The sequence below is a fragment of the Lepeophtheirus salmonis genome, chromosome 3, assembly GCF_016086655.4.
Source record: "Lepeophtheirus salmonis chromosome 3, UVic_Lsal_1.4, whole genome shotgun sequence".
NCBI lineage: Eukaryota > Metazoa > Arthropoda > Copepoda > Siphonostomatoida > Caligidae > Lepeophtheirus > Lepeophtheirus salmonis.
The window spans coordinates 21,729,463-21,753,248 of NC_052133.2; the positions used below are offsets into that span (position 1 = coordinate 21,729,463).

The following is a 23,786-nucleotide window of genomic DNA, read 5'->3' on the forward strand; positions in this document are numbered from 1 at the left end:
CATATTTGCTGATAGAGATCTCTACTAGCGTCGCTAGCACCTTTTTTTAGGGCTTCAGCCTTACCCCTTTTTTCAAATATATATATAAAATAAAATAAAGATATTCATTTTATATTTTATATATAGCTATATTACAGTTTTGATTTTTTTTTTTGGTATCCCTTGAATATCACTATATAGTAGACTTTTCCATTTATAACTTTTTTATAGAAATGTTTAGGTGGTATAGACTTAAAATATGCCTTTGCGTAAAAAACAATGACTGACAAATTTTGAATAATTGTGAAAAAATCCCTATTTTGTATATTGTACCTTGAACATTTCACAATATTACTGTTTAATTAAAATATATATATATACACCGAGTGCAGGGAAAAAATCTTTACACTTTCAATCTAGAACTGTATCAAGATGAATTTCAATAATCAGTTGTGATAGCGTATGTGATATAAAATAAAAATAACTAATATTGTCTACCCTAATCATCCATGTTCCCCCCTTGGTAGCAATGATGACTTCCAGGTGGCCACGGAAGGCCTTGCACCCATTGCAGATGTAGTCCTCAGATATGGGATCCCAGAGCTGGTTGACGGTGTCCTTGAAGTTGTTTATATTTGGGTAACGAACGATGCAGGGCTTGGACTCAACATTCTAGAGGGGTTGATCCTCTATTGGTGATGCTGAAGAATCAACTCCAACAATACTCATTCAATCTATCAAGGAGCAAAGACGAGGACCCCTTCAAAGTTACCACATCGACTATCAGGGACAACATTTCTTGGCAAGACCACACAGACAAATTTATGGAGGCTGCGAGGAAAAAAGAAAGATTACAGGACTTCATTAAGTGTGTTAACGGATCATATCCTCACTAGTCTCGGGTCTTTTTCACAAAGGGGCTCTTCAAATTACTCAAGGGTAATTGTTTATTAATGTAGTGATGCTTTAGAATTATAATAATGTCAGGGATTATATGTTTGTGACACTTAAAAATTAAAGAAGTATGTTTTTGGACAACAGCAAGTCTTCAAGAGTCCTTGTTCGCCCCTAAATTACGAGGCAGATAAGTATCTACTTCATTGTCGCCATATGGTATTCAAGATGTAAAAATTTTCTCCGAAATAGTATATGTATTTCTTTTAGTGTGGTGGAGGGTATCCCCATCATTTTGTAAGGATTTTATGAGAGGAGTATGAAAAATACCGAAATGATGCTCCATTACTTGGAATGGGCCTTACTGATTCGAGGATGAATTGGACACGAGTTTTTTTATTTACATTATATTTAAAGAATATACACATCACAACAACTGAACATATAATTACGATATCAATCACGCTGAGGTTTTCGTGGAAGAGTTATTACTATCAGCATAAGCTTACTGATGTCATATAGGGTTTGAAATTTTTTAGCAAATAAAGTACTCTGATATCATAATAGATAATTATCGACAATGATTTGAATCCATTAATGCTAGCTTCAACTGTTCAGCTATAAACGAAATCTTGTATTTCTTGCGCCCATCCACAAACAATATCAATATTGCTTTGAATACTCATACTGTATTTGTATTGTTTTCATATTTTGACTTCAAAAGAGCACGAAAATTTAAGACTGAAGCAGATTAAGTCACCAGAAAAGGTCATTTGTCATAGGAACCTTCAAATTTTCAGTTTTCAATTAACTAATATAATCCAACTAGTCCCAATGATTGGAGATCCTGTAAATATTTATGAACAATTTATAATAAGCTAAACACTATTTAAAATGATGCTGTAACGCTATTTAAATTTATAGAATTCAAAGATGAGCTTTATAGCTTCTGATTTTTTTTAATACTTTCACTTTGATTATACAATTTTTAAAAGGTAATATATATATATGTAGCTCCCCCTGCGGATTTCTTTTCTAAAAAAAGGTCATTCCAGAACCTCTGAACCCTTCCACCTTCAAAATATAATACTGCTAACGCCCAGTTCGATCATATATATTCAGTTCAAAAATCTTTGTCTTTGAAATGAAAAGATCAGATAAGTTTCTTTTGAGAATTCAGTAATTTTACACAAATAGATTTGTGAGGTTTTTTTAATTGATTTAAAAAAATATTTGTTAAATATATTTTTTGAATATTCTATTGACGATCTGTATATGAATGCTGTCATTTTTGGCTATTTCAATACAAATTATTCAAATATATAAGTATTATGTGGAGCATTATAACGCTCAAATGCCTACAGTTGTATTAATCAAATATACATGATAAATGTATGATTGTGATAGATATAAATAGAATGATAATAACAATTAATAGTCGGTAATTAGAATGAAAAATCTTTTAATTAAAAAAATCCTTTTAAGATTAAGAAAATGCAACTTTTACAATTTCCTTATACTGCCTGTATGGCGAGAAACACAGTGAAGGCCATCAGGGCCATTTGCCTTCTTTTTTTTTAGCCGATGACTCCAGATATGGCTGCCAAAGAACTTCGACAACTACGTCAGCCCCAACATCTGGCATCCCAATAGCCCCTACTACCATCCCTGTTACTTCTACCATTGTGGCGCAGTTGAACAGGACACCAACCGAACCTATTGCGACACGGTGGTCGAGTTAAAGAAGTGCATCATTGTTATTTTGAACAAGTTGCCCAAGGACCAGGTTGAGCGCGCCTGTAACAGATTCAGTTCCAGATTGGAGAAGGTCATCGCTACTGAGGGTATCTACTTTGATTAGAATTAGAAGCCAAAAGGCACACCTTTAATTTTTTGATTTAATAAATTATTAAAGATTTTAAGCATTGGTTTGTAAATTTTTTGAAAGATGTCAAAATATCGCGTCGACCCTGTATAACACATACCAAATAATAATAAAAATACGAAGAGGAAGGGACCCAGTGTACCGCAGAATTCTAGACACAGTCATGAGTCTTGAATTCCGTGATATAAACTACAATATTTTTTAACAATATTATTGCAATAACATCAAAAGGCGTAGACCGCTCATAATACGTACCAGCATTAAAAAATATTTCACGGTATTTCATATTTTCTGAGATTTTAAAAGGTTGCCAAATTAGCTTGTTTAAGCCGTTGACCTTGAAAAATTAGATTTTGTCTAAAGTTAAAAAAAGATTGTATTATATAGTTTTGTTTTATATACCCATTTTTCAAGAAATTTAACTTAATAAGTTTTGCGGGCCATTCAAATATTTCAAGTGGTAATGTGGCCCATTATATTAAAAAGTCAGGCATCCCTGATCTAGTGCATATTCATTGAAATTTATAAAGTATTCAGACAATCAAACATTAGTGTGATAAGAAATTGTGAATAGAGACTCCATTTTATTTTGCAAAATATACCTGAGCAAACAGGTTGTGCAAGTGGTCAACTGGTCCTTAGGATTGATCAAAACCTATCGCCACCACTATCACTAAATTATAATACACCCCAGCCCACAGTTTACGCTGGTAAACAGCCTGTCCACAAGGGTGACCAAAATCTATCACCACTGCTATCATCAGTATCAAATGCCCTTTCTAATACCCTATAATACACCCAACCCCACAGGTTGTTCAAGTGAAACACTGGTCCAAAAGGTGGAGTATGACCCGCCGCCTCCCTGAGCATCAAGGACCCCTTTTATTATCTTATAATTCATCCCACCCAATGGGTTGCAAAAGTGAACAACTGGTCCAAAAGATGGGGCATAAACAACCACCACCGCTTCACTGAGTATTATGTACCCCTTCTAATAGTCTATAATAGACCTCAATCCATGGATTGTGCATGTGCACGGAAATTCCTACCACTCACAATCTCTGGAATCATATGAGAGAGCAAATGGCGACATTCAAGACATCCTTATGATGTGGCAACAAGAAAATTAAGTTGGCTAGTGGACCGTGGTTTGTTCAGTATGCCAAGAATCACTACTTTCACTTTGGTACTGGGCAAACTTCATACCAACAAATGTATGGCCATCTGATAAAGGTTGGTCTTGAGGGTTTACATTTATCCAAAAAGTAGCATCTATTAGAAGTATGTGAAAATATAGACCAGGAAAGGCCCGAAGTTGAGGGCATAAGGAGAGGTCCGGTTGATGACAAGAAATGGGTATTCTCTCAAAAATCTTTATCCGGAGAACAAAATAGTTCCATTCGCGCCCTTAAATGATCGTTCCCATGGGGGAAAATGAAGATGATTAGACATATCCAAAGTGCTCATATTCACAATCTCCTCAGGACAGTCAAGTGCAACAGAGAGGGGCTAATCACAAGCAAACAGGATGATGCAACTCTCCACAAGGCAGTATTTAGGAATACTGAGGTAGAGCAGTGCGTCAAAGTCCAAGTACCAAATATCGACCATGGAAAAACAGATCCCCCCTACGTCTTGGTTGTTGCAATCTATGTAACAGAGAACAGATATGATAGATTAGGGGCAAGAATTGATGTCTTAAAACATCTCAATGTAAGAAAGGAATTTACGCCTTGCAATGAGTCATTCCTCACTGTTCATGATGTTCCCAGAGAGATGGAAGTTACATTGCGACTCACCGCATCAATTCTCTCTGATGGAAGTGGGCTAGGCTTTTAGCAATTACAAAGACTCCAAACAAATAAGTCCATCTACAAAAAAAGAGACAATTCTGTAATAGCAAATGCAATAATAGGGATAAGAATGTGTTTAAATTTAGCATATATTAAGTAAAAATTTATTGGTAAAAAAATTAGGTAATATTAGGTATGTATGTTTAAAATTTTTACATTTGATGTTGAAAAGTAAGTTTTTTGTTTATATCTATTTTGAAGAAACTAATAAAATATAGATAATATATTCCAGTGTGTAGCTCAAATATTATAAAACAAGAATCAACAATTCTAATGTAAAATTTTATTAGATCCTTATTTGTTGCTCTAATAGCGTCCTGATATACCCACATTTTACCCCCTTCATTCAAAATGCTTACCTTTTTGGGTCACATTTTATTGTTAAAAAACAATTGAACCCTCCAGTTACAGAGGATCCACATGACGGTCATAAAACAACACCAAAATTACACATACTTTTACAGAGCCCACTAAATATAATACTCCAAAAAGTTCAATCCCTTGAGTTGTGAGAATAACGAAGGTTCTTGATACTCAATGAAGGGGTGGCGCTCAGTAATGATCCATCTTTTGGACCAGCGGTTCACTTGTAAAACACATGGGCGAGAGTGTATCATAGGATATTTTATGGGGCCCTTGATACTCAGGATAGTGGCGGCGATAGGTTTTGATCCTCCTTGTGAACAAGCGGTTCACTTGCGTAACCTGTAGGTGGGGTGTATTATAAGATATCCAAAGGGGTTCTTAATGCTCAGGGTGGTCGATAATGTTCCACCTTTTTGGACCAGTGGTTCACTTGCACATCCCGTAGTCAAGGGTGTATAATAACATATTAAAACAGGTCCTTGATACTCATTGTAATGTAAGTGGTGATAGATTTTGATCCCCCTTAGGGTCAAGCTGTCCTCCTGCATAACCTGTTGTCCGAGGTATATTTTGCAAAATAGAATTGAGTCTCTTGTAACAACTTCTTATACAATAATAGTTTGATTGTGTGAATACAAAATAAATTTCAATCAAAATAAACTTGAGAATAAAATTACTTACAATGAAATTGTATCAAAATCAAATCTTTAATGATCAAATTGCTTGTGAATGAAATTGTAGCTTAATCAAATCTTATTGATCAAATTGCTTGCAATGAATTGTTTAAGTATCAAATTACCCACAATCATTTCGTTTGACAATGTAGATGAAGTTAAAATTACCATTGACCACTCTATTGAAAATTTGAAGATTGCCTGGGCATTTTGCACATTGTCGGGGTATTTTGCCGACTGGTATATGTTAACATTTGTATAATGTTAATGTTCCTTTAAGCTCTTCCCAGCAAAAAAAAAATAATATTTTGGAAAGTAGTGATCCATTGTCCCTATCTCAGAGCTTTTTTATTGATCGTCTTTTAAATTAATTTAGTTTCTAGTCAAAAGAAGTTTATTGAATGGAAGACAATTTCTACTATTTATTCCAAAAAAGCAAGTTGTGAAAACACTAAAAAGGAAAAAGAGTAAAAAAATGGGCATTTAATCCATTTCAACTGCCTTATTCATATAAAAGAAACACTTGCGACCCTGACAATAAGATATTTTCTATTATTTTACTATTTTGGCTCATATGAGATCAAATGGTCTTGAACTGTCAAATTATTATCTGAGTTTTATATACTTACCTTAGGAATTGAAAATTGAAATATGTATAAAGCAATGCTATGTGAAAAAGTTAATTCATCCTTTCAAGGTAAACCGCCTAACCCAACTCTTACCGTTACTCACTTTTTGAACGACTCAAGATCACAGATAAGACGGATCCATATTTTCTCGGATCTGGATCGGTTCCAATCTTTAGACCTAAATACTTGCTTAAATTTCGGTTACCCGAACTTTCAGATCCAGATCTGAAACAAAAATTTCATGGATACTTGTCACGAATTGCCGAAACAATGAATAACCCAACGCTATTACAATTTGAGTATAATTGTGTGTTATTATTAGAGTGACTATTATAATAACATAGACACGTCATTACCGAAATTGTAGCTCGCAACTTATCCTTTATTTACTTATTATTAAGTTTATGATCGATATAGAAACATTTTTTCTTTGTTATAACCAGGATTAAGTAATAAGGTTTTTAAGATCTAGAAAATCCTTTGGATCTTTTTTATAGTAAGTGAAAGTTTGGGAAATGGAAGTCAGTTTGGGTCTAAGGTTTTTTTGGATAAACAAAGTGTCTTATATCTTGCTGATTAGATGGAAATATTTTTTCACCGCACCCAGTATGAGCCCCCCCCCCCTTTGAACTAATTAGTTACATTGATTGTTTTTGCATCATTTCCTCCAAAAATGAAATAGGGAAAAAGGCAATTAATTAACATTACTTATTAGGAACTTTTTACAAGCTTAACCGAAGCTAATTCAAATTCAACTTATCACCAAAGTTAATAAATTTTGATGGTAGTGAGGTAACGCTGTGTGAAATTGTAGTAAAAGTCCAGTCCCCTTGAGACAAAAATTAAGTTATACTACTGTTGAGAAATAGGAACTTAAAACAGACACACAGGACTGGTTTTAGAGTGAGGGGGGGTCCAAGGGAAAAGATAAATATGCGAAATACTTTTTTTTCTTTCCTTATTAAGATTTGATTGGCCTTTATTTTCAAATAACTTCTTTTTTTTTGTAGAAAAAAAAAAAAATCATGTTGTACTTTATTATAGAATACCCTTCTTTACCCTTTTTCAATAATTTATGTACATACCCATATAACATTTCTTGACATTTTTTTAATTTATTTCACGTTTAAAATTTCCAACAAGGACCCCATCAAAAACGGGAATAATTGACATTGGTGAATATTATCAATGTCGAATTGTGACAAAAGGAAAGCACACATTTTGACAGCATATATTCATTATTTTTTTTAAACAAAAAACGGTGTCTTTTACAAAAATTTGACAAAATTTTAGTAAGATTCACGTCTGTCTAGACTCATGTATTTTTGAAGCCTTACAAATATGTATATAGGCCGTAGTGTTGAGACACGGTCCTAGACCGATTTTCTTTCCCAATTCGGTCTTAAGTGATTCTTTCTAGACCGATATTTCGTTCCAGACCGGAGACCGAAATGTAGTTGTTTTCAAATAATTTTGTACAGTTTCAATTTGTGAAAATATCTTCCCCCTGCTCTTAACTTATGAGTTGTACAGATATGATTTATACAACACATTTAACTGTGTGAGACGTTATTCTAGGTGTTTGTTTTTTTTCAAAATTGTGGCCTGTATGTATTGTACATCGATTGGACTGGTCCTAGAACTGATTTCCTAATCAGTATCCCCCTCATCAGTCTTCTTTACCATTCAATGGTCCTTAGGATCGATTAGTCTGTCTTTCAATCCCAGTATCTTTTTATTTTCTTCACTTCTAGCTAGAATTTAATCATACAGGGAGCGGGGATCAGATTGTCGCCTACTTTTAACCTTGATAACTTGAAGACGACATTATCAAATAAAAAACCGGTTACTAAATAAGAAAGCTATTATCGTCAGCTGACGATACGTAGTTCAGTTAGCATCATGCCGTCATCATATGAGGAGATAAAGAGCTATAAGTGGAACGAGGAGCCTCTCGAGGCCCGCTGTAGTCATGGCACTGGTTAATAATGGAGGTGAAATCTCCAATTCAACGATTGCTTCAACCTGATGAGTGAATTTACGGACTGTTCAGCGTATCTGTAAGAAGCTAGAGGACACCTGGGATGTTGATGCCGCCATAAAGAGGGCACCCAAAGAGGAGGGCGCCGACAGGAATGTCAGGGACACCGACTTTGTCGACAAGGTGAAGAAGATGGTTGAGGATGACCCTACCAGGTCCATGAAGGCCATGGCGAGGGATCGGAATGCCATGAGAAAACAATAAGGGACTGTGTATCTGAGGATTTAAGGTGCAGGAGCTACAAGATGCAGGTGGGCCAGATCTTGACCCAGAAGGCAAAGGACAACAGGCTGATGAAGTCAACAAAATTGCTCAACAAGCTCAAGCACCCAAAGCAGCTAGGGATGCTGTGGTTTTTCTCTGATGAAAATAATTTCTCTCAAGATCAGAAGGTCAACAACCAGAAGAACAGGTGGATAGCCACCTGCACCAGCCATGTGAGGAAGGTAATGAAGACCAAGTTCCCTGCAATGGTCATGGTGTTCGGGGTAGTCAGCAATGAAGGTCATGTTATGCCTCCCCACATGTTTGAAGCGGGTCTAAAGGTCAGTACAGAGGTCTACATGATGTTATGGAGAAGGTGGTTCTGCCCTGGATCCAAGGGGGCCGGAGACGGGCCCTGGGTGTGGCAACAGGACTCAGCACCCTGCCATGTGTCCAAAATCTCCATGCAGTGGTTAACCGAGAACTGTTATGACGTCGTAACCAAGGATTTGTGGCCTGCTAACTCTCCCGACCTTAATCCTTTGGAATATTTTGTCCGGGGCTATGTCGAGAGACATACTTACAGACATCCCCATAGCACCAAGGCCAGCCTGATGGACTCCATCAAGGAGGTATTCGGCAACATGGACAATGAGATGGTCAGAAGAGCCTACGGCCAGTTCAGAAGCCGTATTGATGCCAACGATGATTATATCGAATGAATGGCTACTCTATACCTATATGCTGTTCATAGTTTTGATTTTCAATAAAATAGTTATAAAATGTATATTTTGTGTTGTTTTTTGTAGAAAAATATTTTGGCGAGAATTTGATCCCCGCTCCCTGTATAAGAATGAAGAAAATAATTAATGATAGGTAGAACGTATAATAATAACTTTTAGCCATATACCTCCATTACATCAGGTATCTAGCTTTTTTCTTTGAAAAAGGTTATGTTGAGCAGCTAAAATGACGTAGTTACAAAGTACTTCATTTCAACTGTAGCAGTCACCATTAAAGAGCGGTCCTCGAGGACCGGAATGTAGTCTTTTTGACCGATCAAACATCACATACGACTTGTACATAATTAAGATGGTTGTAAATCTCAAGTATTTTTAGTATGGAATAAATATAACCCCTAATATTATGCCTTATTTTAACAGAATGTTTTGGAGAAAATAATAAATACCAAGGGAAATATGCCTAATACTTGTAGATAACGGAAGTGTATTTTCCATATACTTTGCCTCATCCCTAATAATAGGTAGTTTGTACTTAAAAATGATGAAGAACACGGGATGTAACGTTTTAAAAAAATATCAGGATAGATAGACGTATATTTTTGCGACAAGTATATATATATAAATATATGTATGCATGTATAATTTATTATTAGAATAGTAAATAGATGAACGATAGATGCCTAAGTTGTTTGTTTTTAAAAAAAAAAGCAAGTTTTAAATTGTCTCTCCGTCTTCTTCTTTAACTTATGAAACACAATATATGTAAATATATATAGAGAATCCAAATGATACGTATGTATGAAAATCTTTCAGGAACAATTTTCACCAGCAAAAAAAAAAAAAAATGAAATAAAAATAGATAAATATGTGGTAATAATATTTGCATATAACAAAAAGAGAGAGAAACAAAGAATAGAATTACACAAGGCACTTGTTGTTATAGTAATTAATAATGATAACAATATTATATAGAAAAATATAGCCTAAAAAAAATAAATAGATAAGATGGAAGTAGGATTTGTAGATATTTTGGCACAATGGTTCATCACACCAATATTCATTTTATATTTAAAAAAAAAAAAAAATAGGAGAGAAGATAGTATTTAGACTGTAATATATATATATATATATCAGTCCAAATTTGAATATTTCAAATGTAAAAAGTAGGAACAGTTCTTTATGTATTTGTATATGAATATTCCACAAAACCTCACAGAATATATTGTATTAATAATTTTGATTTGCTAGTGTGAGTAATACGAAATAATTCGAGCCAGTGTGATGTTTGGTTGAGCGTGGAATGAACGGGGGGAAAAATAATCTTTGGCTTGGGGTATCTATCATCTTATTATTATAATTTCAAGAGATACATATTATTTATTATAAAAAGGGTTTCATTTTTCTAAATAATAAATTGGATATGGGGATAAGGAGGGATATCGAATATGCATTGCTAATCTGCTAAAAATGGATATGGTATATGTTTATGTATGATTGTAAATATAACTACGCAAAGAGCTTTCTATTTTTTGATGTACATTATTTGGCGAAAAAAACATAGCAATCCCAAATCATTACTTCTTTTTTATCCATTCTCTAACAACACATTTCATCATCATCATCATTGGGAAGAAAAAAATATGTATATATTCATGAGACAGAGAGAAGAAGACAAAGAAAACCACCTTTGAGGTAAAAAATTCTTTGAATTTTTATATCAACAATATAATATATGTATATAATTTGTTTTGTATCCACATAAGAGAGAAAGAGAGAGATAATCGAATCGAACTTATTGGATATATTCATCGTTACGGTAACAATCAGAGATGTGAAAGTGAAAAAAAATATATAGTAATAATATTATTAATTAAATAGCAATAAATAATTGTTGGGGGTGAGTAGTTGTAGGTAGTTTTGAGAGGGGCAAGGAAGAAGAGTCTTTTTCAAATAGAAGTAGTGGATTGTAGTTATATGGAAAAGTAGGAGTCAAAAAGGGATTCCAATCACAGTGATGATTTATTAATTATAAATATGTAGGAAGACGCTATAGAGATTCTATACCCAGACACCATGGGGATTTTTACTTGTGGGCACCGCATTTTCCAACTGACGAGGACTTCCTAACATTTTCCTGGAACTCCCTGGTCTTGGAGGACCTATAAATAAAGAAACAATACATAAATAAATGATGGTGGATTAAAATATACGTGTTCATTATAAATATATTATTATAAAAATATGCAGACGGATTTTTACGGATTATTTTTATAATAAATCGGAAAAAGACAGGAAATGTGGAAGGGAAAAAATTCAGGTAGAAAGAGAGAGAAAGCCTCAAAAAGGACATATGTGGCACTCTTCAACACAAAAGTAAGCTAAAATGATTTTTCTCAATATCAGTGTCTGGATTACTTGTTTTGTAATCCTTGAGCGAAAATTACAGAGACATCCGCAAGGGGGAAGGGGGCTGGAGCCCCCTAATATCCCAAAAAAATAATATTGGAATTTTTTAGCAAACAAATTGTCTGTGAATAGCTATTTTTTCCAAAATATTTTATTTTTTCAAAATAGCTATGGATATTTGTAATTTTTTGTGAAAAGCTCTGAATTTTTGAATTTGTTTTCGAATAAATTTAATATTAGAAATATAATTTCTCCATTTTTTTTAGTAAACCCCTGTAGATTTTTGAAAAAAAAAAAAATCCCAAAAATTCATTTTTTTGTGAATAGCGTTGGATTTTTGAAATTTTTTTCAACAAGATTTAATTTTTGGATTCTTTTTTCAAATTCCAAAAACAAAGCCCCCCCTAAAATATAATTTTGCAGACGACCCTGAATGGTTCTTCAGTCCGGGCTTCTTCATACATAGTCAAGTGCTTTGTGAGAAATTACTTAAATAAAATGCTCTAAGATACTAAGAAAATAATATTGGGATTCACAGTGACGTTAGTGTTGGGAATCACTGTATAATCAGAATAATTTTACCGCATTCACAAAAACCTTTATTTACATAGCAAAAACGAAGTATAAATATTTTTTCCACAGCACTCGGTAGAATGCTTTTGTATCAACTGACCACATATATATTTAACTTTTTTTCAAAAGACATTATCATGTTTATCAATTGATTTAAAAACATTAGTAGGTATAAGTTATGACCTTCAAATACATTTATTCCCTGAAGGACAATAGGGTTAACACTAATGTTGTGTCGGTCCTTATTTAGGACCGAGGACCGCAGTCCGATTTGTGTGTCCTTAAAGGAGGTCAAATCGATCCCTTGTGACGTCAATGAGGGTTTTTTCTTTTTTTAATTATATAATAAAGTAACAATAAAATATTATAATTAAAAAAATATATATTTTTTACAAAATATGTTTAATAATCTTAGTATATATTTCATACATCTTATTCGTCTTAATTAAACATCAGTATTGTTATCAAACATTCCAAGGACCGGACTGGATCGAATAAATAAGTACCGACACAACACTAGGCCAAATACGTTTAAAAAAATTCCCTGCTTTCTCTCTCCCTATATTTGAAAAGTATTGGTGAGAGGAACAGGAGTGGTGTAATAATAATGTTAGGAAGTAATATTTAGAAGATTATTTCAGTGTACCTACCTATACAGTAGTTAACGTATGCTAAAAATGAAAAAGAAAAGAGAGATCAAGAAAGAAAAAGACAACAATGAATTAATATTAAAAAGCAATCATATCCCTCTAGAGGTTTATAAACATATTGATATCATAATATATCTAAATTGTGATGATCAAATCCTCGTGAAATAAGAGAAACTCTTATTTTTGATACATATATATATATATATATAAGAACGTTCAATGGATAATAGATCATATATGTATAATATATCAAACTCCAATAAAATATAATCCCATCCCAGTTATGGTTATATAAAAAAATAATAAGGAAATCCTCACAATATTAATATTATTTCCATTATGTATCTAGTAGAATTCTTCCTCATACGCGTAACTAAGGACTTTTTAATTAAGTATTGCTATTTTGTGTTCTTCATTATTAATTATTGTCGACAAGGTAAGAACATGAATTAGATTGAATGAAGTAGAAATATATACTCAGTGTTTATTTTCAGTGTTCAATTATTGTACTATCCTTATTCCAACTAATGTAAATCCATCCTTTTAATTTTTGGTTGTTACAACTCTTACAAAATCACAACTTATATTTATTGATTTATGGAATGATTAAGAAATGGAATCTTCTAGTGTTGTGTCAATGTAGTAGAATCGATAAATTAGAAAAGGAGGAAAATGTATCAAGTACACTTTAAAATATTGGAATTCATAAATTATTAATTTTCCTATTAACTAAACTAAGCGACTCAAAAATTGTATGTGGCAAGCGGATAACCAATTAATAATAACTTTTCATGTACTATTTCGGCATTTACTTATTTTTGTAAAAACTTTCTGAGCACTAATGAGCTAACAGTTGGATCTTCCAATTCGTTACAAACCGTGCTATACATCTAGTCTGTCTCCTTAGAAACTCATTAGAAATTAGCATTGATATGAAAATGTCTTAGTGACAACCAAATTAATAACATTTGATGAGGTTTAATCAATGCCAGCCTTTGGTAACTCTCTCCTCGCAGTGGGCCCCACGCTTGATGGAAAAACTTTAATCTGGAATGGGTCATTTGAGAAAGAAGATATTTTTTTAAGGATCTATCAGAAAAATAAGAGAAAAAAAAAATGAATTCAAAAGGGACTGAAAAAAAAGGCCTCGAACATTTATCTTTGCTCCACGCTAAAACCAGCACTGGCTTCAATAATTAACCCTATCAAGATTGGGATGTGGGACCACACTATCCATTTTGAATAGATCTCCGCAATAACTAAGATTGCCTTCCTGGGTTTAGTGATAAAATCAAGCGGACTTGAGTTTTTTTAGTTTGAAAATTGACTCACACTAGTGTTGAGACTCGGTCCAGCACCGATTTTTTTTTTTCGGTTTGGCCTTAAGTGATTTTTCTACACCCATTTGGACTGCGGTCTCAGACCGTGAACTGATTTTTTTCGATCTCACTTTATGGACCGATTTTTTTCGGTCTCATATATTATGAGAGACCAATTTTTATTTCTAGATCAACTGACATTCATTTTTTTCTAAAAAATCTCAAAAGTACACGATCAGTTCTGGAACAAATACTGTATACATATAAGAGACGGCGGGATCAAAATTAATCCGAGCTATCTCTGTTTAAACATTGTACTTGAGAAAACATTTGATGCCATGTTAAATACAATTTATCAGGTAAATCGGACAAGACTGATATTTTTGGGAATAAAGTAAACTGATTTAGTCCAAACCATTCCTTTGGACCGAATTTTTATATGAGACCGGTCCAGACCAAGCTTTAACAATACCAAATATAACACTCACAGACCAGTATAGGATTTCAAGACCGAGACCCAACACTACTCATCACCCTTTGAGTCGAGTTGACACAACACTAGAATAATCCTCACACACAAAAAAGCAAGAAATCATAATCCCTTTGATTTTTATCACAATTATCAAGGGGATTCGATTTTTTTAAAGACAAATATTTCATGTACTGTCGTTGTTAAAAATTATGATGTATACGTCTATAAAATTAGATAATCAAGCCACGTTGTCGTCTTCATGCATAATAATAATATGCATATTATGTATTCATGAAGGATAGTATGTAGGTATATGCTAAACAGAATCGAAACTGCGAATAATTTATTTGCTCTCTTTTTTTTTTTTTGTTGCCATCAAAAAAAAAAAAAAAAAATGTCCCATTTCAATCTTTAATCCCCCCCTTTCCTTAGGAGAAGAAAAACAAAGAAGTTAGAACTCGGGGGGAAAAAAAATGGAAATTATTTTCCAAAATAATGGTTTCTTCATATTTTGCGTAGTACTTATAGGCATGCTATACACAATATGTACAATAGAGTGGGTCGAAAATCAGAAATTAGTATATCGATCAGGGGCTTCCGGTGGGGGATGGAATAGAGGGGCTGTAGCCCTCAAATTTCCAAAAATATTAAATTCTTCAAAATTTCTTTTCAAAAAAATTAATTTTTTGTGCATAGCTTTAGATATGAAAAAAGTTTCCAGAAAATTTAAATTTTTCTATAACAAGCTATAGATTTTTGATATTTCTTTCCAAAAAAAAAATCAATATTTGACATGTTATTCTAAAAAATTTAATTATCCATGAATTTTTGAAATTTTTTTCCAGACAATTAAATTTTTTGTGAATAGTTTTGCATTTTTGAATTAAAAAAAAAAATTAAATTCTTCATATTTTTTTTCAAAAAATTAAATTTTCAATCTTTTTTTGTGAACAGCTGTGGATTTTTAATTTTTTTTTTAATCAATTCAATTTTTTTTGTGAATAGCTATGGAGTTTTGAAGTTTTTTTCCAGACGATTAAATTTTTTGTTAAAAATCAATTCATTTGTTTTTTCGATAGAATGAATGGGTGAGTGAATCGTCATTATAAAAGAAATCAATTACAGCCAAATCCAGATATAATAAAAATACGTTTATAAGTCTCAAATACCACTTTTTTACAACATAAAATACTTCGAATATAAGAAACACTGAATGAAAAAATAGGCACTAAGTCAAGTTTGTCTTCCCTTTTTGTATGATAAACTTTATAGGAATTCATGAGAATGATGAATTCTCATGAATATTAATCCTTTTTTTATAGGTAGAAATTGTAAACTGGCGCCGACATTTTTTTTTTGTGTTAATTTTTAATTTCATTTAAAATTACTTTTGAATAAAAACGGATCATATTATGAGTGGCCCCAGATAAACACTTTTGCTGAAAAATGAGCTAAAAATCCGGGAGTATCTGTCAAAAAAGGGATCTCATCAAACCCTGATTGCCTCAAAATAGGGAGTTTGAAAATTATTAAATAATTATTTACATATGTATCCAAAAATTATGGTTTTTATATACTTCAGATATAGATAACTTTTATCTGAAAAATAGAAGTTTCCTTTATGCGAATTTGACTGTATATGAAAAACTAGACATTTTATGGGCAAACACTCGAGCTCATATTTTACACTAAATATATCATATCAATCAACAACTTCCTCTCTTCCGCTCCGTTCGAAACCTGGATTTCAAAATTCGAAAGAGTTGATCAACCCCTCCCAAAACGACCCACCCTAATGCAAATACATGACTATAAGTATTTCTAAATGCCATGAAAACAAATCGTTTTCTTAGGAAAAGAGAAAGAAAGCGAAGAAGAAGAAATGAATAAGACTAAGAGTAACCCTATATGTATAATTATAGCTATGATTTAAGTATATACTATATATAAATTTACTACTACTAAGAAGAGGAATAAAAAGTGCAAATACCCCTTGGAAAATGTGTCATGCAAAGCTTTAAGTTAGACCCAACACACACAAACACACACCCATTAATATGTTCAACATATCTATCAAGAAAACTGTTAACGGCCCCATCGCCTATATATATATTCCAGGGTTTAAAGGATTGCTAATTGCTTTACCGTCGAGGAATTGCTTGGACTCTTCAGGTGGTGAAATGACAAGGGTTTCCATGTTCACCTCCCTCATTTCTTGTATCAATTTCTCTACTTCGGATTTGCGTTGACGGATTTGTTCCTCCATTTCTTGCACCTGGAAGAGGGATTGATGATTCATGTATTATTAGAGGGATTATATTATTACAATATCAATAGGATAAAGAATTTACGAAACTTGTTTTTCTATGAAAAAACACCAAAATATTGAGAAAGACAAAATCCTTTCCTTCAAAAAATTAAAAACAAAAACACAACGATACAATAAAAGATTTATGTGTATCAAAAATATTTCTTACAAACTTTCCTTCTATTATTTTTATTTATTATATAAGTTGTATTTTTTTTATACACATTACATATTAAATTGTATGTAGTTATTTTTTTTAAAGTTTTTTTTTTTTAAAGAAAAGTAAAGAATATATGTATAAATAGGAGTTGACAATATATGTACATTGTAGAATGACAAAAAGGATAAGAACATCGCAAAACATACCTCCACACTCAGATGCTGGCTGATATTTGCTCCCTCTTCCGAGCTCTTTTGAAGACTTTTAATTTCTTCATGAAGTTTTTCAACTTCTGACATTAACTCCTGCTCCTTTTGTTTACTCTTCTCTATGGACATGGAACGCATCTCATCCCCCAAATGCCTATAATGAAAAACATGGAATGAATAACCCTGGATCACTTCTTTACTTTTTTATGATCTCTCTTACTTGAGCGTTGCATTCGTTTTTTGAAGCTCTTGATCCGTTCCAGCTAGTCTTTGTTTTAGTTGCGAGATCTCATCACGAATGGCAGCATCCTCTTTAAATAAAGAGGGAGCCCCACCTGCTGAATTTGTATTACTTGCATTTCCCCCAGCGTCAAGGCCCAAGTGACAGAGTTCATTCTCATTGCGTTGAGAAACTTCTTCAAGTCTACGAACCTCTGACACGACAACATCCAAAGAGGGTGTTAAAGGATCTGGTAGCATGGTGCTACTAGAGGAATAGCCATGACCCTCTAGATAACCCACCTCTGAATCATACTATGTGTATAGAAAGAGGAAAATGAGGATAGTAGGTAATGAGAGTTATGATCATTGAAATGTGGTTGCAACTTACCTTTTTGAGCTCAGTTTGTTGAGAATGTATAGCTGATTGCTGTGCGGATATAAGATTATACAGGTCCTGTATCTCCAAATGACTCTGCGGGAAATGGAAATATAATGCAAATGATATAAGTATTCATTGGTATATGTATATATTTATTATTTAAGTCTTGTGTATGTGATTCAAAACAACAGTAATTAAATAAAAAGAGGACAATTCTACAGGAATTAACTCCTCAAAATTTTGACCCTTTTGATGAAGAAGCTATCAACTATGCATACACATACATTCGCTCCGACAATCTTTTAAAATGAAATCAAAACTCAAAATCATATTCATACAAAAAAAATAAAGATAATAACGTTTGCTGTCTTTAATTTTGATGGATGGAGGGAGTAAAGTAAAGAATAGAAAGAGATTTGTGATTCTACAATAATGCACCTGCATATGTACATATTATTATTGAACTTAATGCACTTAAAAGTGAAACTTACAGGTCTGATAGCTCTTCTGGAGTACTGGATGTTTGATGCTGAATTGCAATAATTATTACTAATACTACTACAACTGGGTGGATTGTTTTTGCCCATTAGGGATTTGCTGGATCGATCTCCTTTGTCGATGCCCACAAGAGAGGATTTTGAGGGATGTCGACTCAGATGTGGCGTTCTATGAACTGGAGGCGGACTGTAGTGTGGTGGTCTGACCACTGCTGTTGGTGATGTAGGTTTAGGAGGTCTGAACCGAACTCCTGGAGGTGGTGGAGCTCTGTATGGAGGTGGATCGGAGGGACTAGCGTTGCGTGGATGAGGAGGTGGCGGGGGTCTGTAGGCAGGAGGATATGTTTTAGGATTTGTGAAACCGTAATCCGGCAAGGGTTGTTGACTAGGATGCCCCAATGCATAGCGCCGATATCCACTCACACCTCCCCCCATTTCTTTATCAGAATAACCATTGGAAGTGTCACTTCCCGTTTTATCAGAACCTCGTCCCGAATCTGGAGAGAGTCTATTATTATCTATAGGTTTGCTTCCAATAGGGATCCCTGGAGGTGGCGGCTTCCATACCGCTTCAAAAGGAGGAAGGGACTTGCTATGATTAGCTAATCCAGCAGAGGATGAATATCGCGCACGATGAAGTCGTGGAGAGAGGGGATGTGAAGAGGAGTTCGAGGGAGCCGAAGAGGCAGGAGGCTTTGTAGAATTGTCCAAGGCAGAGCGTTTGAGAATGAATTGAACCTCCGACATGTACTCTCCTCTTTTTTGCAAGACCTGAAAAGGGAAATATAAAGAGAAATTGAGTTGGGATTTTATAATTATGTATTATCATAATAGATATTCGTGAGTAGGTACATATGATGATATGATGCATGTCTGTTCATATGTGACTGCTGCTAATTATCACTTCTTGTAGGACCTTGTATATTGTACAGTAGTAAATTACATGAGAATGTATTTTTTAAAAGAAAGAAAACTCTTTGAAAAAAGTGCATCGTCCTGATGATTGTATGTACACCATCTCCTCATTTATAAAAATAAACACGTCAAACTACTCTGGAGATGGGGGAGTCATCATCTTCATCATCAAAGATGATCTATGACCACAATTAGCGAAAATATATGCAAACATTATAATAGCAATAATGACACAATCATGAACATTATTTTTAAAAAAAAGAAAAGAAAAAAGAGTTTAAACATTATATAGTACCTTAAGTGGATGTTCCTGCGGTGCCAAGAGTCTTTCACTATTTCGCCATCGTTCAATAAGCGTAAATCGTCCGGTTTTACCCGTTGCATGCGCCAGCGCATAGACCACATCCTGAAGAAAGAAAGAAACAATAATTATAACTACATCAAAATATAAAATAATTATAATTAAAACACGCAAAGGTTGTAAGTAGGCACAATTTAAATGGAGACTTTTTGGATACTTTCGTTAGATGGCGTTTAAATTATAGATCGTGATGAGGAAGGGTTTTCTTATTTTTAATGATTACTATTTTGGAGAGGGTTTATATGCACATGTATGTATGTATGATAATGCGAAGGAGTAAAGTAAAGAAGAAGATAACGAATAATAGGTAAGTGAAGAAATAGAGGGGAAGAAGGTAATATCTAATGATAATAATATAATCATAATTGTGAGTGAAATTAATATGATGTGGACGGGGATGAATTTTTTTTAATGGGAGAAATGAATTCATGGGAGGGTGCAGAATAAAAATACAGGGAACCACCTATGGTGGATGGATGGATGAAGCCAAGAAACTTTACAAATATACAAAACATAAAAATACTATCGGAAAAAATAAAAAAAAATTTTTGTATACATACATATATATAATATGTACTTGTTGAATGATCCCCCCTCCTGTTCCTTTTTCTCCATCTCACTGTGTAAGAAATGAGTCAAAGTAAAAGTTCCTAATAATAATACATTATTATAACTTAGTAAATGCCAAGAAATGGTCAAAGAATTTCACTGTAATAATTACAGTAATGTTTATAATAAATAATACTTAATAATAAAGAGAACTTCTTCTTCTAATAATAATTATAGTAGTAAGAACAAACTATGAATGAATTACAACCCTTCTAATAGTCACATACTACACACACAGAAGATCCTTCTAAATCACCCTAACAATCATATAGGTATATAATGATATATGTATATCAGGTTGGCTCAAAAGACTAAGAGAGAGAAAGTGGTCTTACATGACGATGAACAAAAAATATAAATCAAAAATCACGAGGACTCCTCGCCAAAAGGGTTCCTTCGGACCCCCTTGATGAATGGACATGTCTATTATTCTTATAATTAATAATTGTAAAAAGGGGGATTTGAGCGTGACAATGGGATCTATTCATGTGTGTACAGGTCTTCTTGCCTATTTTTTAAATGTATACATCTTTAAAGTAGGTATAAATTAGAAAGACGGCTACATGACATTTAAGTTTTACGCACTTTATTATGGCCATTGTTTCATAAGGCCTAGGAAAAGGGAAAATAAGAAGTTAATTAATCAGGGATGACTTGCAATGAAGAAGGACTTTTATATGTGAGTCGATTAATATAGAAAATATATAGGTAATTACATATCAAGGGGGCTTTTTGACCACTGAGTGAGAAATCATGGTGTTGCTCATAAAACGGCAGTAGGATATATACATATTAGTAAAAAGAAGAGCCAAATGTAAGTGAAAATAATCTTGTACGTGTATCGAAAGCGTAATATGATACGTAAGTCAAACGACGTCGACGTCTACCTATGCTATGCAAAACATAAAGAATAAGTTAGAAGGAAGAATAGGAATTAACATATAGCCTTATAGGTATGAAGTAGTTAGTAGGTATATAAATGAAGTGAGGTGAAGCACCCCCCTCCTTCACATCTTTTGTAGCCTTCCATTGACGTCAGGCATTTTTTAATTTAAGCCACTTTGTTTTTTGGAGGGAAAAGGTTGTGTTTTCTTAACATACATTATTAAGAACAGGGACCGTGGAAAAGAGTTGTGGGGTCATTTATGTTGATCAACTAACACGGAATAGTGGATATATTAAGTTCGCGGAAATAATTGCAATACTCTTCAAATTCAATACTCCTGCTAATATTAACATAAAAAATGAAACCTGGATGGGTTCCAATTTTTTTCCGCTTCTTCACTTTAGTTTAACAAATATTATTTGTGTATACAGAAATCTTGGAAAAAAGTAGGAGGAACGGCAATAATAGCACATATAAAATATAAACACAGACGGGTCAAAACAGCTTAAGGAAAGAGTTTCTAAAACTAACTAACTCGTACTTGTGTCTTTTCCTTCCTGAGTTTCATTATGTCCTTCGATAGGTAGAGGATCCTCAAGATTTATTATCCTATTAGGGAAGGGTTCGTCAATGTTTTTATGACATTATCAAGAATAGAAGTAGAGTTTAGCGTGATTTAATAAACACTTGTTTTCATTCATTTTCCGTTTAAGAGCTGAAATATGGGAAACATATGCTCTGAGGGATTTTCTTGCATTCATTTTCCGTTTTTAAGTCTGTATCAGAGATGAGAGTCGGGTTTAAGGGTGTTTTAATGGACATTTTTTTGTGTTCATTTCCTGCTTTTATGACTCTATGTGGAATCAAAGTCTGACTATAATATCCTCATAAGAGGACATTACATATTTGTGTTTATTAACCTTAAGAGTTGAAATAGAGGTAAAAATGTGCTTTATGGGGGATTTATTTGTGTCAGTATGAGAGTCTCGAAGAGGCATTTGCCAGACCATTTCCCATTTTTATGACGGTATGAAGGAAGAGAGTTGGGTTTAAGGTATTTTAAGGGCATTTGGTTCTGTCAATTTTCCACTTGAGCAACATATAATATGGAAGTTGCAACAAAGTAGCTTGAAGTAGATTCAGTATTATTGTTTGAAAAGAGGGTGGTTTAAAAAGTGGAGGAAATGTAAAATAAGGCATAATAAAATAGAATGATTTTCGTAATGAGAAAAGAGAGAGGGGGGAGAAATAAGAATGAACAGAACAGGAGTTTGAAATAATAAGAATAAATAATAGGATGATGAGGGAATTGCTAGACTGCTGCCGAGTAAGGCGGCAGCAATGTAGAAGAGAAGGAGAGGAAAGAAGAGGGAGCAGGTAAAACAGGTAACCTTACCTGGCAAGTGGTTTTCTCAGTCACTCCACACACGATCCTCTGAATCCCTTCCACCCAAACTTTCAACTCCATTCTCAGGAGTCGCACCTACTTAAATGACACATAATAATAAACGTAAAGTAATCCAGCACGGATCAGGAGGAGTAAGGGGATCCCCGCCTCTCACTCGCCTCGGCTCCTCCTTTCTTCAATCATAGAAGACACAAACACTTCAAGTCGTCGTCTTCCTTGCTGTAATCTCTTATTTATTAATCCGATGCTAATTATTTGTCAACGATTCCTTATCGTCTATCCGATGATTTATGTATATTCGATTCCGAATCAACACGTACACTCACACACACTTTTTAAGATCGATCCCTCGATGGGTAGATGATGATGCTATTATTCCGAATCACTTATCATCAATGGCGTAACAAATTAAATAACGATATTTATAGTAATACAGCAGTCGTCGAATAACGCGAAAAAACTATAATAAAAAGGAGTCAAATGCTCCCACTCTCTCAAGGTGTCCGACAAAGACTGAAGTGGATTTTTGTTTTTTTTCTTTCTTCTTCATTATTATTATTATTACTCAAGCAGCGCCCGCGTGAGCGTACTTTTCTTTTCTACATATTTTTACGATAAAGGCGTGCGTGTCGTTAATTCACCTTGAATTCTCCCTTTTTATTATTATTTCTATAAGTATGTATTTCTTTTTGTCATTTTTTTTACTACACTGTACTGTAGTATACAGTATGTATTTGTAAGAAACCTGAAAATGATTCTAATAATAATAAGACTAACGTTCTATTTATGATGATGTGATGTTATCCACCTATTTTGGCGTCGTCCTCATCCTCTTGAGGAGGGGGACGCATCGTGAGCCTTCTGTGTCTGAAATAATTATAATATTATCATTAAAAGGGATCATTTGGATGTATTATTTATCCTGTGATAAATATTTGACATTCAACACGTAGCTTTTTTTCGGGAAGGGAGAGTTGAGTGTTGTTTAATAGTCAATAAATACACACTTTTACCCTGTCAGAGACGAAAGTATTTATAAAAATAAAGGATATTATTTTCTAGGAAATGAGGAACAAATTCTGATCCTGTTAATTATAATTGGAAATGAAAATGATGAATGACTGTCTTTAAGTGATTTTCTGGT

At 33.6% G+C, this 23,786-nt stretch overlaps 1 protein-coding gene across 7 annotated transcripts; it reads right to left on the bottom strand.

The window, feature by feature from the left end:
* Nucleotides 1–9,826: 9,826 nt before the first annotated feature.
* On the bottom strand, nt 9,827–23,162 carry RASSF8 (ras association domain-containing protein 8). Of its 7 annotated transcripts, none has more exons than XR_011779287.1 (10): nt 22,801–23,157; nt 22,631–22,717; nt 19,674–19,784; nt 18,458–19,234; nt 17,976–18,059; nt 17,586–17,899; nt 17,363–17,519; nt 16,679–16,963; nt 12,898–12,918; nt 9,827–11,427 (listed from the first exon to the last, which is right to left on the bottom strand). XR_011779287.1 is itself a non-coding variant. In XM_040708680.2 (10 exons), exons 2-10 carry the CDS (start codon nt 22,700–22,702, stop codon nt 11,327–11,329), a joined length of 1,767 nt encoding a protein of 588 aa, XP_040564614.1. In that variant the 5' UTR covers nt 22,703–22,717; nt 22,801–23,157; the 3' UTR covers nt 9,827–11,326. The 7 variants fall into 7 exon arrangements, 3 of the variants coding, with proteins under 3 accessions (XP_040564614.1, XP_071743270.1, XP_071743269.1); XM_040708680.2 differs by having other exon boundaries at nt 16,834–16,963; XR_011779285.1 differs by having other exon boundaries at nt 22,631–23,162.
* Between the last annotated feature and the right edge of the window lie 624 nt (nt 23,163–23,786).

Excerpts from the sequence above, each read along its gene's own strand:
- RASSF8 (XM_071887168.1), bottom strand. The coding sequence starts at position 22,702 with ATGGAGTTGAAAGTTTGGGTGGAAGGGATTCAGAGGATCGTGTGTGGA. Across the intron at positions 19,785-22,630 it reads CTGAGAAAACCACTTGCCAG|GATGTGGTCTATGCGCTGGC; the intron begins GTAAGGTTACCT and ends TTCTTTCTTCAG. Across the intron at positions 17,900-17,975 it reads AACAAACTGAGCTCAAAAAG|TATGATTCAGAGGTGGGTTA; the intron begins GTAAGTTGCAAC and ends CTATACACATAG.